Source organism: Labrus mixtus, chromosome 8 (genome assembly GCF_963584025.1).
Source record: "Labrus mixtus chromosome 8, fLabMix1.1, whole genome shotgun sequence".
Taxonomy (NCBI): Eukaryota; Metazoa; Chordata; class Actinopteri; order Labriformes; family Labridae; genus Labrus; species Labrus mixtus.
The window spans coordinates 27,762,906-27,776,937 of record NC_083619.1 but is presented as its reverse complement, the minus strand read 5'-3'; the positions used below and the strand labels follow the sequence as shown (position 1 = coordinate 27,776,937).

The 14,032-nt window shown below is 45.2% G+C and overlaps 1 protein-coding gene across 4 annotated transcripts in view; it reads left to right on the top strand.

Annotated features, from left to right (window-relative positions):
* The window catches only part of LOC132978366 (disco-interacting protein 2 homolog C), a 158,892-nt gene that overhangs the window by 141,941 nt on the left and 2,919 nt on the right, over positions 1 to 14,032 (top strand). For 2 of the 4 annotated variants that reach the window (XM_061043505.1, XM_061043504.1), the window contains exons 27-38: positions 941 to 1,052; positions 2,277 to 2,386; positions 2,696 to 2,826; positions 3,159 to 3,327; positions 3,434 to 3,604; positions 6,155 to 6,184; positions 8,292 to 8,353; positions 11,007 to 11,064; positions 11,160 to 11,234; positions 11,406 to 11,580; positions 12,114 to 12,237; positions 12,474 to 13,818. In XM_061043505.1, the coding sequence (XP_060899488.1) occupies positions 941 to 1,052; positions 2,277 to 2,386; positions 2,696 to 2,826; positions 3,159 to 3,327; positions 3,434 to 3,604; positions 6,155 to 6,184; positions 8,292 to 8,353; positions 11,007 to 11,064; positions 11,160 to 11,234; positions 11,406 to 11,580; positions 12,114 to 12,237; positions 12,474 to 12,726 (1,470 nt within the window). In that variant the 3' untranslated portion in view covers positions 12,727 to 13,818. The remainder of the gene's footprint in view (positions 1 to 940; positions 1,053 to 2,276; positions 2,387 to 2,695; positions 2,827 to 3,158; positions 3,328 to 3,433; positions 3,605 to 6,154; positions 6,185 to 8,291; positions 8,354 to 11,006; positions 11,065 to 11,159; positions 11,235 to 11,405; positions 11,581 to 12,113; positions 12,238 to 12,473; positions 13,819 to 14,032) is intronic. The other 2 variants (XM_061043506.1, XM_061043507.1) reach the window with 1 other exon arrangement.

Below are 14,032 nucleotides of genomic sequence, written 5' to 3'. Positions count from 1 at the left end.
CGTGCTTTTTAAAAGGGGAAAGACCTCCTTCTCAGTTGATCACCTGTCGGAGCGTGAAGTCAATCATCAAGATGACGCACCTAGTTCAACAAACACAGAAAGCGAAACCGACACAGGCAGCCAAAAATACTCAAAGCAAAAGTCCCTCTGCCCTAGACTTAGTTTCCAACAACAAGCAACCAGTAATAGGTTGTGAAGGAAGAGTTTTCTGACAAATAATATCCTCCTAATATCGTAAAAATGTGAAACAGTAAAATGTTACGCTAGTAAGGGTGAATCCTGAAGACATCTCCAGAGTGCGTGTTGTAGATCACTTCCTCTGACACTAACCTGGTGATGGCAGTGAAATTCATTAAAAATGACTCTCTGGGAAAACAATCGTTTTCTTCATGGTCTTATCTGCTTTTGCAGCTCATGTGGAGGTGTTGATCCTAGTCTCTTTCTGTTTTTAAAAACTCCTCTCAGGATCTTTTAAGTTTGACAGAGTGTCAGCGGACGTTCATCCTTCAGCATTTCTTGGTAAAACAGAACTATCTCTTCCAGAGACAGATCAGCCTTGTGGCTTTGCAATCAGCTGTGTTCAATTAATGTGGAAAAACCAAAGAAAGACGGAGCGAGGGGGCAAATGTTTCGACAGCGTGCAGAAACCGGGAAAGACGCCAGCAGTCTGAAAAACTAAGTGAGTGAATGAGTGTGAGCGCTGAACGAGGACGAGAGAGCTGGCAGGAGGCGATGTAGGAGGTCAGAGCTGCGGCGACTCGGAGATAAATCTCACACAAAGCTGAGTTTAGCGTTTTGTTTCTGGAGGGGGGGCGGTTGGGGGGATCATAGGATGTAAGGTGGTGTGCTTTTTCTTCTACCGCTCCCTGCTGATATATATATATATATATATATATATATATATTAGATTGAAGTGGTCTGTGTGTCTGTGCTGCTGCAGGTGAGCCGCTCGGTGTGTGTGATGACCTCACAGCTCATCTGTAAACTGCTGAGGTCGAAGGAAGCCTCGGCCGCCGTGGACGTCCGGACATGGCCCCCTGTAATGGACACAGGTACACACACACACACACACACACACACACATACACACACACATACACACACACACACACACACATAAAGTCCTCATAAAGACAGACGTATGGATCAACCTTTGCATAAGCTATATCGTTGTTATTTCTCATTATCGGGTATGTTGGAGATCTCCTGTCGGTCTTTGACCTCCTCTAAAGACAGTAAAAAGTCGCTGTTTCTACAAGTTTCTACAAAGTTCTGCAAAGTTTGACGCTCCTGCACTCGAATCCCAGTGAAGTAGAGATAAAGAAGGAAATAAAAAATAAGAAAAGATTGATTGAAAACAGATTTGTGAGTCTTCACGAGTATGTTGATTGTGGAGATAAAGTGTACTGATGTGGGTCATTTTTTAATGCACAGAGGTAAAAGCACAACATCGACAGCTATTCTTAAGATTTCTAATTGGCATCAAAACCATCCTGAATATCATCATCATCAATATCATGAAGGTCGTAGGTCTTCATGAAGAGCTGGGTCTTTAGCTTTTTCTTAAAGGTCCAAAGAGACTCTGCAGATTCAATGCAGTTTGACAGTTTGTTCTACCACTGGGGGGCGACAGAGGAGTCTAGTTAGAGATCGCTGTCTCCACCAGGCGGTCAGGTCTGGTTTGGTTCAGTAAACCCTGATCTTGCTTGAGTTTCCACAGCCAAAACGTACCCTAACACATCACTGAATCACAGCGGCGCGTCACAGTGTAGACAGCCAATGAATCCAACAAAGAAGAAGAACCTGACAGTTAACAAAATCAATGATTCATGGGAAGGTCTGCATCTCCGAGATTGCCCGTCAGGCGCTTCTACGCGCTGACATTAGTTGCAAATAACAAAAATAGCGTTAAAAATACTCTCTCCAAATCCACAGGATGTTTAAATCATGGTGCATCAAGGGTCTGATCGGTACGCTTGGCACCCCAACAGAAGGGTAACAAAACAGTAGGATGGTACAGATCAGTTATTTTGGTACCATGAAACTTTTGACGGTGGAAACGCCAATAAATGTGTACCGCACTGAACCAAACTGGACCGGACCGCTTGGTGGAAACAGGGATTTAGGACCCTGTTGTGAAGGTTGGATCAGACGCCTTTCATTGGCAGAACGTAGTTGGCGGGAAGGGAGAGAGTTTAGGTAAGGAGGCGAGCAGTAACTGGGAGCCAGCGGAGGGAGATGAACAGCCGAGTCACATGTTCGTTCTCTGTTTTCAGACGATTTGCCAAAGAAGAAACCTCCTCTGCTGTATAAACCGTCCAACCCCGACACCCTGGCCTACCTGGACTTCAGTGTCTCCACCACCGGCATGCTCGCTGGAGTCAAGGTTAACACACACGCACAAAATGACAAACACTCCGTTTTTGACGTCTCATTTCCCATTTTGGTTTGATGTTCTAAAGTCTCATTTAAGAAACACCCTGTATCTGTTTTTGAAATGTTCCATTGTATTGCCTCTCCTGACTGAGCATCGTGTGTGTGTGTGTGTGTGTGTGTGTGTGTGTGTGTGTGTGTGTGTGTGTGTGTGTGTGTGTGTGTGTGTGTGTGTGTGTGTGTGTGTGTGTGTGTGTGTGTGTGTGTGTGTGTGTGTGTGTGTGTGTGTGTGTGTGTGTGTGTGTGTGTGACTCCTGCTCAGATGTCTCACACAGCCACCAGTGCCTTCTGCCGCTCCATCAAGCTGCAGTGCGAGCTCTACCCGTCCAGAGAGGTCGCCATCTGCCTTGACCCGTACTGCGGCCTGGGCTTCGTCCTCTGGTGCCTTTGCAGGTCAGACAAACAGAAATCCGAATGATGAAACAATATGTAGAGTTGTTCCAGTATTCTTAAACACGGGCTCTATTTGTTATAAAACTTTTTTTAAGCGCTGTCAGCATTAACTAGTTAATCGACTTATAGTTATTTTGTCCCTCCAGGCTCACCGTAGATAGTCGTCCTCAGTGTCTCCCTGTAGTCTCAGTGACACTGCTGCATCTTTGAACGTCTCATTTCACTTTAACAAACTCTCAGGCTGCTCAGCTGACGAGTCCAAAGTAATATCCACCTTATGACATCACACATTGACCTTATGACATCACACATTCTGCTCATGTCTTCTGCAGCGTGTACTCAGGTCACCAGTCCATCCTGATCCCTCCGTCCGAGCTGGAGGTCAACCCGGCCCTCTGGCTGTCAGCCGTCAGTCAGTACAAAGTCCGAGACACGTTCTGCTCCTACAGCGTCATGGAGCTGTGCACCAAGGGCCTCGGCCTGCAGACCGACTCTCTGAAGGTAAACGAGGCGCTCTGCCCGTGCACTCCACATCGTATGAATTTTACTGACAGGAAACCCGGAGAAAACACATCTCCTCATTTGGCGTCCTTCCTCTCCCCTTCAGTCCCGAGGGGTGGACTTGTCTCGGGTCAGGACCTGTGTGGTTGTAGCCGAGGAGCGTCCCAGAACCGCCCTGACGCAGTCCTTCTCCAAACTCTTCAAGGACCTGGGACTCCACCCCCGAGCCGTCAGCACCTCCTTTGGCTGCAGAGTCAACCTGGCGATCTGTCTGCAGGTCAGTCAGACTTCCAACTCTTTGTTTACGATACAAAGATCGCACTTCCTGTTTTGGTATTTCCTGATGTGTGCACACAGCTGTTAAGAAAGTATCTGGTGCTGCAGCTTGATTGGCTGTCGATGGGAACATCGTTTTTTCAATCCCCTTTGTGTCGCACTGCGAGCTGTCCCAGTATGCTTTAGTCAATGAATACGCAGCTTCCCATAGACAATGAAAGAGCGGGAATTTAGTTGCATGATCAATATTTGGTTGATAAATCTACACTACTGTGGTCCAAGGGCTCATCTCAGGCAGCGTTTCCAGGTACAATCCTTATCGTTTTAAGGATCATTCCATTCCTGCTTCCTGCTACTACAAGCACCAGTAAGTGTCTCCTTTGAAAGCTAACAGTCTGCAGTTTGAGAAGATCTGGAAATGCTTCCAACAATCATTGAAACAGGCTTACTGCTGTTGAAGTAGGGCAGACGTTCATCACTGATCATGGTCTGTTGACCGTTAGAAATGCACTTCCTGCTTCTGGGATGTAAGGTAGTGAATGAAGCAGTGTGTCCACGTGTTCATAACTTCATTGACTACAAGAAGTATCAGTCATCGGCACAGGGTTAGGGTTAACACAGTACTGGGTAACCCTAACCCTAACCGAGAAACCGAGTTCCAAGAAAGCGGTTACCAAGTGTCATCTATTTTAATCTGGCAAAAGTGAAACACAGACAAAACTCCTTTTTAACTTCTCAGTCCACTCCAGATCCTCTCCCTCAGGGAATTGTACAAAAGTACTAACCCAGTTGCTTGCAGTTTCTCAGGTATAGCTACATCAGACCAGGGTCAGGCATTTCCTTTCAACTCGTGAGGTCATTAGGCATTTTCAGACCGCAGGAAGTTATCCATAGTTCTAGGAACTGTTGGAACCCGCCCCCTTTTAAAGTGATTCCGCACTGCAGGAACTATAAACTATTTCAGTTCCTAGAACCCTGAGTAAAGGAACCTTTTTAGCTTCTGCTTCAGAGTAGGTACAACGAATGCAGACAGAATGAAAGTCCCCATGGTGTGTCGTTCCCTAACTCCCTAGTGGATAGTTCCTCTGCAAAAAGTCCCCAGAACTGTTAGGTCTGAAAATACCTATTGGCTATTATTGGCTGGGAACAGTGGAATGAATGTCGTAATTGGCCTAATGAGGTGTCAATGGAAAGGTCAGAGTACGGCCGCCATTTTGATGTATCACAGTCGAAAGAAATGTTTTCATATTTTGAATTATAGCAGAAAACACACAGTGGGAAATTGGGAACATCTGTGACACATTTCATGCAATCCAAGGATCTTTGTGGATGATCTGTGTGTGGATTAGATCTGGATCTGGATCTTGGGTACCCTTGCTGATGCAGCAAAACAAAAAGATATACAACAATCAGACGACTATGGGCAAATCTAAACCAACCAGATTGGACTGTGTAAATCCTTGTTGGGGACACCATGAGGTAGAGAGTTTTTACAGTATTCACATCGAGCGGTGTGCAAAGATGAATATCAGATCAATCTATGCAGCTTCATCTTTCCATTCCAAGCTGGTCATCGCTCTCTTCATTCTGCAGCCTACAGATGATTCAATCATTTCACTGGATCTGTTGTACGAGTATTTTCTTTGGTCCTCTTGAGGCGGACTGAAAGGATCTCGTGATCAGATTCATTTTATTAAATGACGTTATTTAAAGGGTTCTTGCTGGTGTTGTAGTACTCCAAATCAAGACCACTTTCTGAAGGTCTCGGTCTTGTCTTATGATCGAAAGCATTTTTACTCCGTCTTGTCTCTGGACGGACTCCAGATTTTAAATCAAGACCACCACTGAAAGGCTATTTGTCCACGTCATTACTGTGATTAGAAGTAAGACACCTCTTTCTAAAAGAACAAGTAACTTAGATTAATTTGTAGTTTTTATCCTCCGGTTACGGCCGCAACCTTCCCGGTGTTACGGTCTAAGTGAGTGACACGCCCACTAAACACAAGATGATGATTTTTCAGAGATATTTATGGTCTTGGTCTTGACTCGGTCTAGATCCCTAAATGTCTTGGTCTTGTCTCGGCCTCGGAGCACTCTGGTCTCGTTTAGTGTGGTCTTGACTACAACCCTAGTTCTTGTTATTATTTTATAGATATAACCGGTAAGATATGATGACGATATGATCCTCTGTCAGAAACAAACAAAGGGGTTTCCTGGTGCATGGCTCATTTTGAATGATCAGAGTCAATATACACTAATATTACATCCTGGTCACTAATATTAAACAGTATATTGAACTAATGCGCTGTAATCCCCCATGCCTTTAAAATGACTAAACTAACATCTGGCTGAACATCTGTGTCAATCTGACTGCTTGTTTTGTCTCTTTGAGTTTTTTTCCATTTTGACATTTTTTTCTTTCTCCCTCTCTTACTTCCTCATTTTAAACATAACCCCGCCCACATATCTCATACTTGGTTTTGTCTCCGCCCCCCCTTCTTACCTCCTCCTCCATCTCCTCATCCTCCTCCGCCCCTCTTTGCTGCTGTAGCCTCACAGGCTGGGAAAGCTTGCCGACCAGGTAGGGAACCACCATCAACCCCCCCCTCCCCCCCAAACCAACACCACCACTACCTCCACCAGCCCACTGCCTGTCAGCACATTCCAACCAATCAGCTGGCTTTAGATCAGATTACTCCAATTTTTAAAGATGCTTTGAGTATCACAAATTTAGCATATAAAGGGGAGTGTGTATAGTATAGTATATCAGTATAGTCATCTCTACTATACTGCATCAGCCTTTTTTTAAATCTGTCACTGAGTCTGACATCGTTTTATGAAGCGCTAAATCCGACAGTTTTAAAAAGTATTTATATTTCAGGAACCAAAACCTCAGAAAGCTGATTTAATTAAAGGTCACATATTCTTCAAAGTCCACATTACCATGTTTCTCTAACTCTAATGTGTGTCTCTAGTCGGTCTACAAACCCCCCAATGATGAGAAAAGTCCATCCTCTCCATCTTTAGCCTGCTCCACTTTTCAGAAAATGTGTGCTCAAACAGGCCGTTTGGAGATTCTCCCTTTATGACATCACAAAGGGCAGTAGCCCCTCCCTCAGGTGGGTGACACTCCCACAGCTAGGTGTTTGTTCTGCCCTCTGAGTCTGCCTTCTCACTGTAAACAATAGGACATGGAGCGAGAAAGCCTGAGTACACCCAAGCCCTTCCAGAGAGGGGGCGTGGTCAGACAGAGCTCATTTACATATTTAAAGGTACAGACACAGAAACAGCCTGTTCTGAGCAGGGCTAAAATAGAGGGGTTTATAGACATGGTCAAATACAGGATCAGAGTGGATTTAGAACAAGATACTTCACACACACGTTTTGAGGAGCTCTGAGACTTATTTAAACTGAAGAAGAGGAGGAGGATATGTGACCTTTAAATATATTTTCTACGTCGTATCATCTCCAATAAAATCACCACTAATATGAAGCATCAACTCAGCATTAAAAGTCTGCAAAAAAACATCAGACAGGAAGCTACTTGACAAATACGTATTTTGAACATCTTGACAGGATGTCGTAAAAATCAGAATCAGAAATACTTTCGTCCAAGGCAGGGAAATTCCTGCGTTACAGTTTCTCTTTTAATTGTGAAGAAAGAGATGAACAGAGGTTAGAAATATGTAGAGATAAAAAGCTTTCAGCGTCATCTACAATGTTGTATTATTAATATGTTTGTTTACGTTTCTGGATGGCGAGCTCTTTTGATGGATGAACTCAAAGTCAGAACAAAAGAAAAAAAAAGGTTTAAACCGTCATCTTTCAACACGTTATGAGCTGTTACCTGCAGCACATAAATCAGTAAACGTCCATCCTCTGGTGGAGATTAGGAGTCGTGGTGATGACGCTTTCTGCCACGCTGTGCTCTGGGTGGGTGTGCGGGCTTCTGACTCCCAGCATGCCGCTGTGCGTCCGGTGGTGGGCTTTGCAAAGCGTTTTTCCTTTTTTTAAAATCCTGAATCATCTCTGAGATGAAAGGGAGATGGGGGGGGGGGGGGGGTGGTGGAGGAGGAAGAGAGAGGTCGGGGAGAGGGGTCTTTATCTCTTTCTTTTTCCTCTGTTGATTTCTCTTCAACATTTTCCTCTCAGACTCACATTAAAGAGGAAAAGAGTCGAAACAAAGACAGATATTACGCTCGTGTTAAACCATGCAGACTAGATTTAAGTCAAACCACTTAACTGTGTCATCTTCACCCTTGTCTCCGCTCACTTTCCCCTCTTTTCTCCCCTTTAGAGTCCGCTTTACGTGACGTTTTCTTTGCATGTTGACTAAATACGAGCTGACTTTAGATCCCTTTAAATCTGGATTTTGGTGTTTCTTGTTCCCCTCTGAAATCCTCCCTCTTGCTTTTACCACTTTGTTCTCTCCAAACATTTTGTGAATGTAAAGGTTTTGTGGGTTTTCCATCTCTGTTCTCAAACCCAAAGCTTTCCTCTGCGCTGTGGATGGAAAGCTTGTCTATGTGAGCACTAAAGCACGAGCAGCAGCATCACACCACTGCGCCCTGAGTGTAGGAGTAGAAGTAGCGTTGGTAGTTGTAGTTTTAGAACAAAGTGTATGTGATGCAGTTATACAATAGTTGTGTTTAAGGTGTGGTCATTTTTTTTTTTTTTCCGTTCCTCAGGGCACCTCAGGACCCGACCCCACCACTGTTTTTGTTGACATGAGAGCGCTACGACACGACAGGTGAGTTCAACAAACCACACACCTGAACACCTTAAAGGAAGAATGTGCAGCTTTTTGATCCAGTAGATGTCGCCGCTGAGCTCCAGCATGAAACCAAAACAAACTGCTGTTTGGCCACGCCTCCTCCATACTGAAGCCTCCGCTCTCCTCCAGAGACACACCTGACTCGCTTTTGCATAAAGGAGTTTAGCACAAGTGGCGGACAAAATTGTCCTTTGCTCGAGCTGCAATCACCTGTGTCCTGCATTGTTGTGTTAGCATGCGAATGTTAGCGCTCTGTAGTTAGCTCGTAGCTTCACATTGTTGTGTTAGCATGCTAATGTTAGCGCTCTTTAGTTAGCTCGTAGCTTCACATTTCATGTAAACTGACACAGAATGAGCGTGATCTAAAAACTCTTACTAACATCCAAATAATCAGTGAGTATGTTCTTCTTCTTCTCTCTAGTTCTTGACTAAAACAGCTTTTATACACAAGGGGAGGAGCCGGCCGTCCCGTCCATGTAAACACGGCTCTGACAACAACACAGCCAGCGGGACTCGAGCTTCTCCCTCATTGTAGACAGTCATGACTCAGTTAAAGAGGATGTACTTGATTTATTTATGTGTGAAATGTCGCACATTCTTCATTTAAACATGCATTCTTTTGAATAACCAGCAGGGGGCGACTTTACTCGTTGCATAAAGACATCTTAATGTTTATAAACCTGAGAAATCACAAACACCCAGCTCAGCATTAAGCATCCTGAGCGCACAATCTCCTTCAGTGTCAGCTGTTCTTTGTGTGCTGAGTTGAAAAAATATGAAACTTTTGAAAAAGTGTTGCGCAAGAGCCAATTCTTCCTCACTGGCCAATTAAAACCAAGACGGGGCGGGACTTCTGATTAAACCGTTTGTCAACAACAATGGCCGAGGAGAAACTTAGCTGACTAATCTTTTTGAGGGAACAGTTTCCAGGTCTAGAGCTGCTGCTAACACCAGGACATGAGAACTGTACATAAATACAGGTAAAGGTATCAAACAAAGAGCCTTATTCTGACACAGTGAAGCTAGCTGCTGCTAAATTGAAGCAAATTTTCATATTGAGAAAATAACTCTAAAATATTTTCCTTGTGTCCTTGGTGAAAAACTAGTTTTTCTTGGTCCAGCTGCTTGAGTGCAAAGATACTGTATCTCTGCGTTCTTTCACATTATTTCAGGGATGGCTGTGGCTCAGCGGTAGAGTTTGTTATATCTCAACCGTTAGATCTAGGGTTCGATCCCCAGCTCCTGCAGCCACATGTGTCCTTGGGCAAGACACTTAACCCTGAGTTTCTCCTGCTGCATCGTCGGCAGCGTATGAATCCATTTACCATTGTTTAAAAAAATTTAGCGAGTCACATTTTCTAGTTTAGTCGGCAGATAATTAGACTTATTTTCAGTAACATTTCCTGTTCTTGTCTTCCCTCTTTGTAATTCAGAGCTGGGTTATTGACTGTGAGAACCCTTCGCTCGTGGCTGGAAGTCAAAACGTTGAATATAATGAGAAGCTGAAAGTTTCTTCCAGACAATATGAGTCTCAGGCGGGCGGCCTCACCGCAGAGAAAGATGCCCCCTTTAAACCCCGCAGAGCCAGGCTGAGTCACATCTCACGCTGAGTCAAAGCAGAAATAGCAACTCGGGAGACTCCGGATCTGTTTTCCCAGGGTTTGGACTTTCAGAGGAGAAGCCTGAGTTTATGAACAGAGTATTTGTTTAAAAAGAAAGTTTGAGGGTTCGACATCAGTGTCAGATTTCAAGTTTGGAGTGTGAGAATAATCGTCAGTTTCCAGAGAGATGAACTCTGGGATAACAAGAAAGACGGAGATTTATTCAAATATCTCCTGACAAGGTCATCCGGGGGGGTTAAAGGACAAAAGTGAGACCACTCCTCCTCGGCTCTAAGTGTAACATATATATTTAAACATGGAGGTGTTACAAGAACCGTAAAGTTTCCCAGCATGTCTGAGAAACATCCTGTCCTCTGTGATCCAGCACATCATCACACGACCGCTCTGCTGTCGCTTCTCTTAACGAGGCTGCTTCAGTCCGTCTGTGTTTAAATATAACCGTCAGCCTGTGTGATTACATGCTCTCACTGTTGATTTAAACACACGTCTGTGTCCCGTTTCTAATCACACCATCCTCTTCTGACAGCTTACTCAGGAGGTTATTTTAGTCCTTTTTGTGGAGTAAGCTAAAATGATGATTATTGTTTTCAGCTCTGTGTTCATGAAAATACAACAACGTGCACCAGAAGAGGGGCGGAGCTAAGAAACAAAAGATACAACTTAGAAATACAAGGTTCATCCCGCTAAAAAAAGTCAAAAATCAGATCCTCTAAACCTCTAATGAAACACCTACAACCTAAAACATGCTGGATTAAAAAAAGACCAAACTGAGTTGTTTTCAGCTGGACTGACGACATGCTGGGTTCACTTAAAGCTACAATCTGTAACTTTTCAAATCTTAAAAAAGTCGTTTGAAAGTCGATGTTACACAAGAACAACTTGTGGGAGAACAGCATCTCTCTTTCTTTACATTGTGGAGAATCTTTTGTTACTTCTGTTTTACTCCCCACATCCTGGTTCCCTGAATGTGTGCCGACTGAATCATGTTGTGTCTTCTTTCTGTTCAGGGTCCGACTCGTGGAGAGGGGGTCCCCGCACAGCCTGCCGCTGATGGAGTCTGGGAAGGTCAGCCCGTTTGTTTCTTATCGTCTGAATTTCAAAAGTCTCAGATCAGTGAGATGGTGACGTTCATGTTCAGTCTTCTCTTTTAAAAAATACAGATCCTGCCGGGTGTTCGGATCATCATCGCCAACCCAGAGACAAAGGGACCAATGGGAGAGTCGCATCTGGGAGAGGTTTGTCTCAGTGCCGATGATTAAAAACCCTGAGTAATAAGAAATAACTGATGAATGATTGCAGAAGTTAGTTGGAGTCTTGTTGGAGGTCATTGTAGGCGGGGTCTTGTTGTCTTCCCAGCTCAGTGCTCTTTAAACGGCTCCAACAGCAGCTGATGTCTTTGTTTGCAGATCTGGGTGCAGAGCGGCCACAACGCCAGCGGTTACTTCACCGTCTACGGGGACGAGGCGCTGCAGTCCGACCACTTCAACTCCAGACTGAGCTTCGGGGACACGCAGACCGTCTGGGCCCGGACCGGATACCTGGGCTTCCTCCGCAGGACCGAGCTGACGGACGCCAGCGGAGGTGAGGACGTGATCGTGCATATTTTTTTTTTGTTTGGTGTAATAAATCAGAGTGTGATTGATGGGGCGCCGACACCGACCTTTACCGCTGTCATATAACACAGAGGAGGGGCGGGATTAGGCGGCTTCAGGGCTGATTTGATGACGACCTCGAGGGGAATCCATCAGTCTGGAGGGTTAGGTGAAGGTCTAAATGCTGTTTCAGAAGCTTTTTCTGTCTGAGGAGCAAAACTTTAAAAAGTAAAATCCCTCTCCCTGTGAAGTAATTTATTTATAATGCTGGTGTTAAAATAATCAGAAGACACAATCTGCATATTCTTGTTCCACCCCATGTCCAACTGTTATCTAACAGCTTGTAACCTGTGTGTGTGTGTGTGTGTGTGTGTGTGTGTGTGTGTGTGTGTGTGTGTGTGTGTGTGTGTGTGTGTGTGTGTGTGTGTGTGTGTGTGTGTGTGTGTGTGTGTGTGTGTGTGTGTGTGTGTGTGTGTGTGTGTGTGTGTGTGTGTGTCTGTGTCTGTGTCTGTGTGTGTGTAGAGCGTCATGACGCCCTGTATGTGGTCGGTGCTCTGGAGGAAGCCATGGAGCTGAGGGGGATGCGTTACCACCCCATCGACATCGAGACATCCGTCATCCGGACGCACAAGAGCATCACAGAGTGGTGAGCAGCCATCTGCCAAACAAAAAATAAACTAAAATAAGTCCCGCCTCTGACAGGGCGAGTAGCCAATCACAGTTTAGGATTTTTGGGGGTGGCACAATCAGATTTTTACTGATATTTTAATAATTATGGGCTGAAAATATCGACTTTCACTTTATGACATTTTGGATTAAACCAAAAAACAAACGCTGACCGTCTTTGTTTCTTCTTGTTCTTCTTCTTCTTCTGTGGTGCAGCGCGGTGTTCACGTGGACCAACCTGCTGGTGGTGGTGGTGGAGCTGGACGGCTCGGAGCAGGAGGCGCTGGATTTGGTCCCCCTGGTGACCAACGTGGTGCTCGAGGAGCACTACCTGATCGTGGGCGTGGTGGTGGTGGTCGACATCGGCGTCATCCCCATCAACTCCCGCGGCGAGAAGCAGCGCATGCACCTGCGCGACGGCTTCCTGGCCGACCAGTTGGACCCCATCTACGTGGCCTACAACATGTAGCACGCCAACCCCCCACCCCGCCCCCCCTGGAGGTCTATATGGAGGTGGATGGAGGATGTTTTTAAGGAAGATGCAAAGACACGTCTGCTCCTGAGACTGAGAGGAATAAGACAGGAGTCTGAGGCCGGGGTTTGTTGCCCTGAACTTTGTTGGACTGTGATAGGATTTCAAGGAGGTAAGAGCAAGAAGAAGTAGCACTCATGCAGCCCGGAGGCCATAGAGGACAATCGTTGACGTAGCAAAGATCTGGGCTTTAAATCACTTGTGGCTCTCTTTACCTTTTCCCGTCATGTGGTCGCAGAAGATTCTGTTTTCTTTTTTTTTTGGTTCGTCCTCGAGAAAAAAGGTCAGGCTATTTTTACCAAACAAACTGTAGCAAAAAAAAAAGAAAGAAGATATTTTACGTTTTTATGGAAACCATTTCAAAGAGCGCGATATGTTTTGATACGAGGGGCGGGGTCAGAAAGGGGGCGAGCGAGCCGCAGCTGTCCTTTGATTTCACAATAAGGTACTCCACGTTTGTTTCATGTCAGCTTGTTGTTGTTCTTCTTAAAGTGTGACTTTTTTTTTTTTTTTTTTTACTCTCTGATCCGTCCGTCCGTCCGTCCCCTCTCAGCGGGGGAATCAGCGTTTCTTATTTTTTCATAAAGCAACAGCTGCAGCCTTCACATGAAGCGAGTCAAACCGACATTTCATATCATGTAAGTATGTACAAAAAGAAACTGACTTAATTTATTTTGTTTCTCTTTTTAGAAGTTTATGACGAGACGTTCAAGAATGTTGTGCTCTTGAACATTTGCTAATATAAAAAAAACACAGAGCATTGTATAATGTGGAGCGAAAACACTCACAGCGAGCGTGTAAACGGAGACGTAGAAATATATGACGATAGATTTTATGTGAAGACGAGCGAAGGATTCACACAAGACGAGGGGAGCGGCTCGACACACGATGTCCGCCTCGTGTTTCTGTGCACTGGGACGTCATCGGTCACGCTTTGAGGAGTTTTATTCCAGAAGATTTTTACACCAAAGCTTAGAATTAAGGGAATAAGTCCCTGTGTCCACCCAGTGTCCACCTAGTGTCCACCCAGTGTCCACCTCGTGTCCACCTCGTGTCCACCTAGTGTCCACCCAGTGTCCACCTCGTGTCCACCCAGTGTCTACCTAGTGTCCACCCAGTGTCCACCTAGTGTCCACCTAGTGTCCACCCAGTGTCCACCCAGTGTCCACCTCGTGTCCACCTAGTGTCCACCCAGTGTCCACCTCGTGTCCACCTAGTGTCCACCCAGTGTCCACCTCGTGTC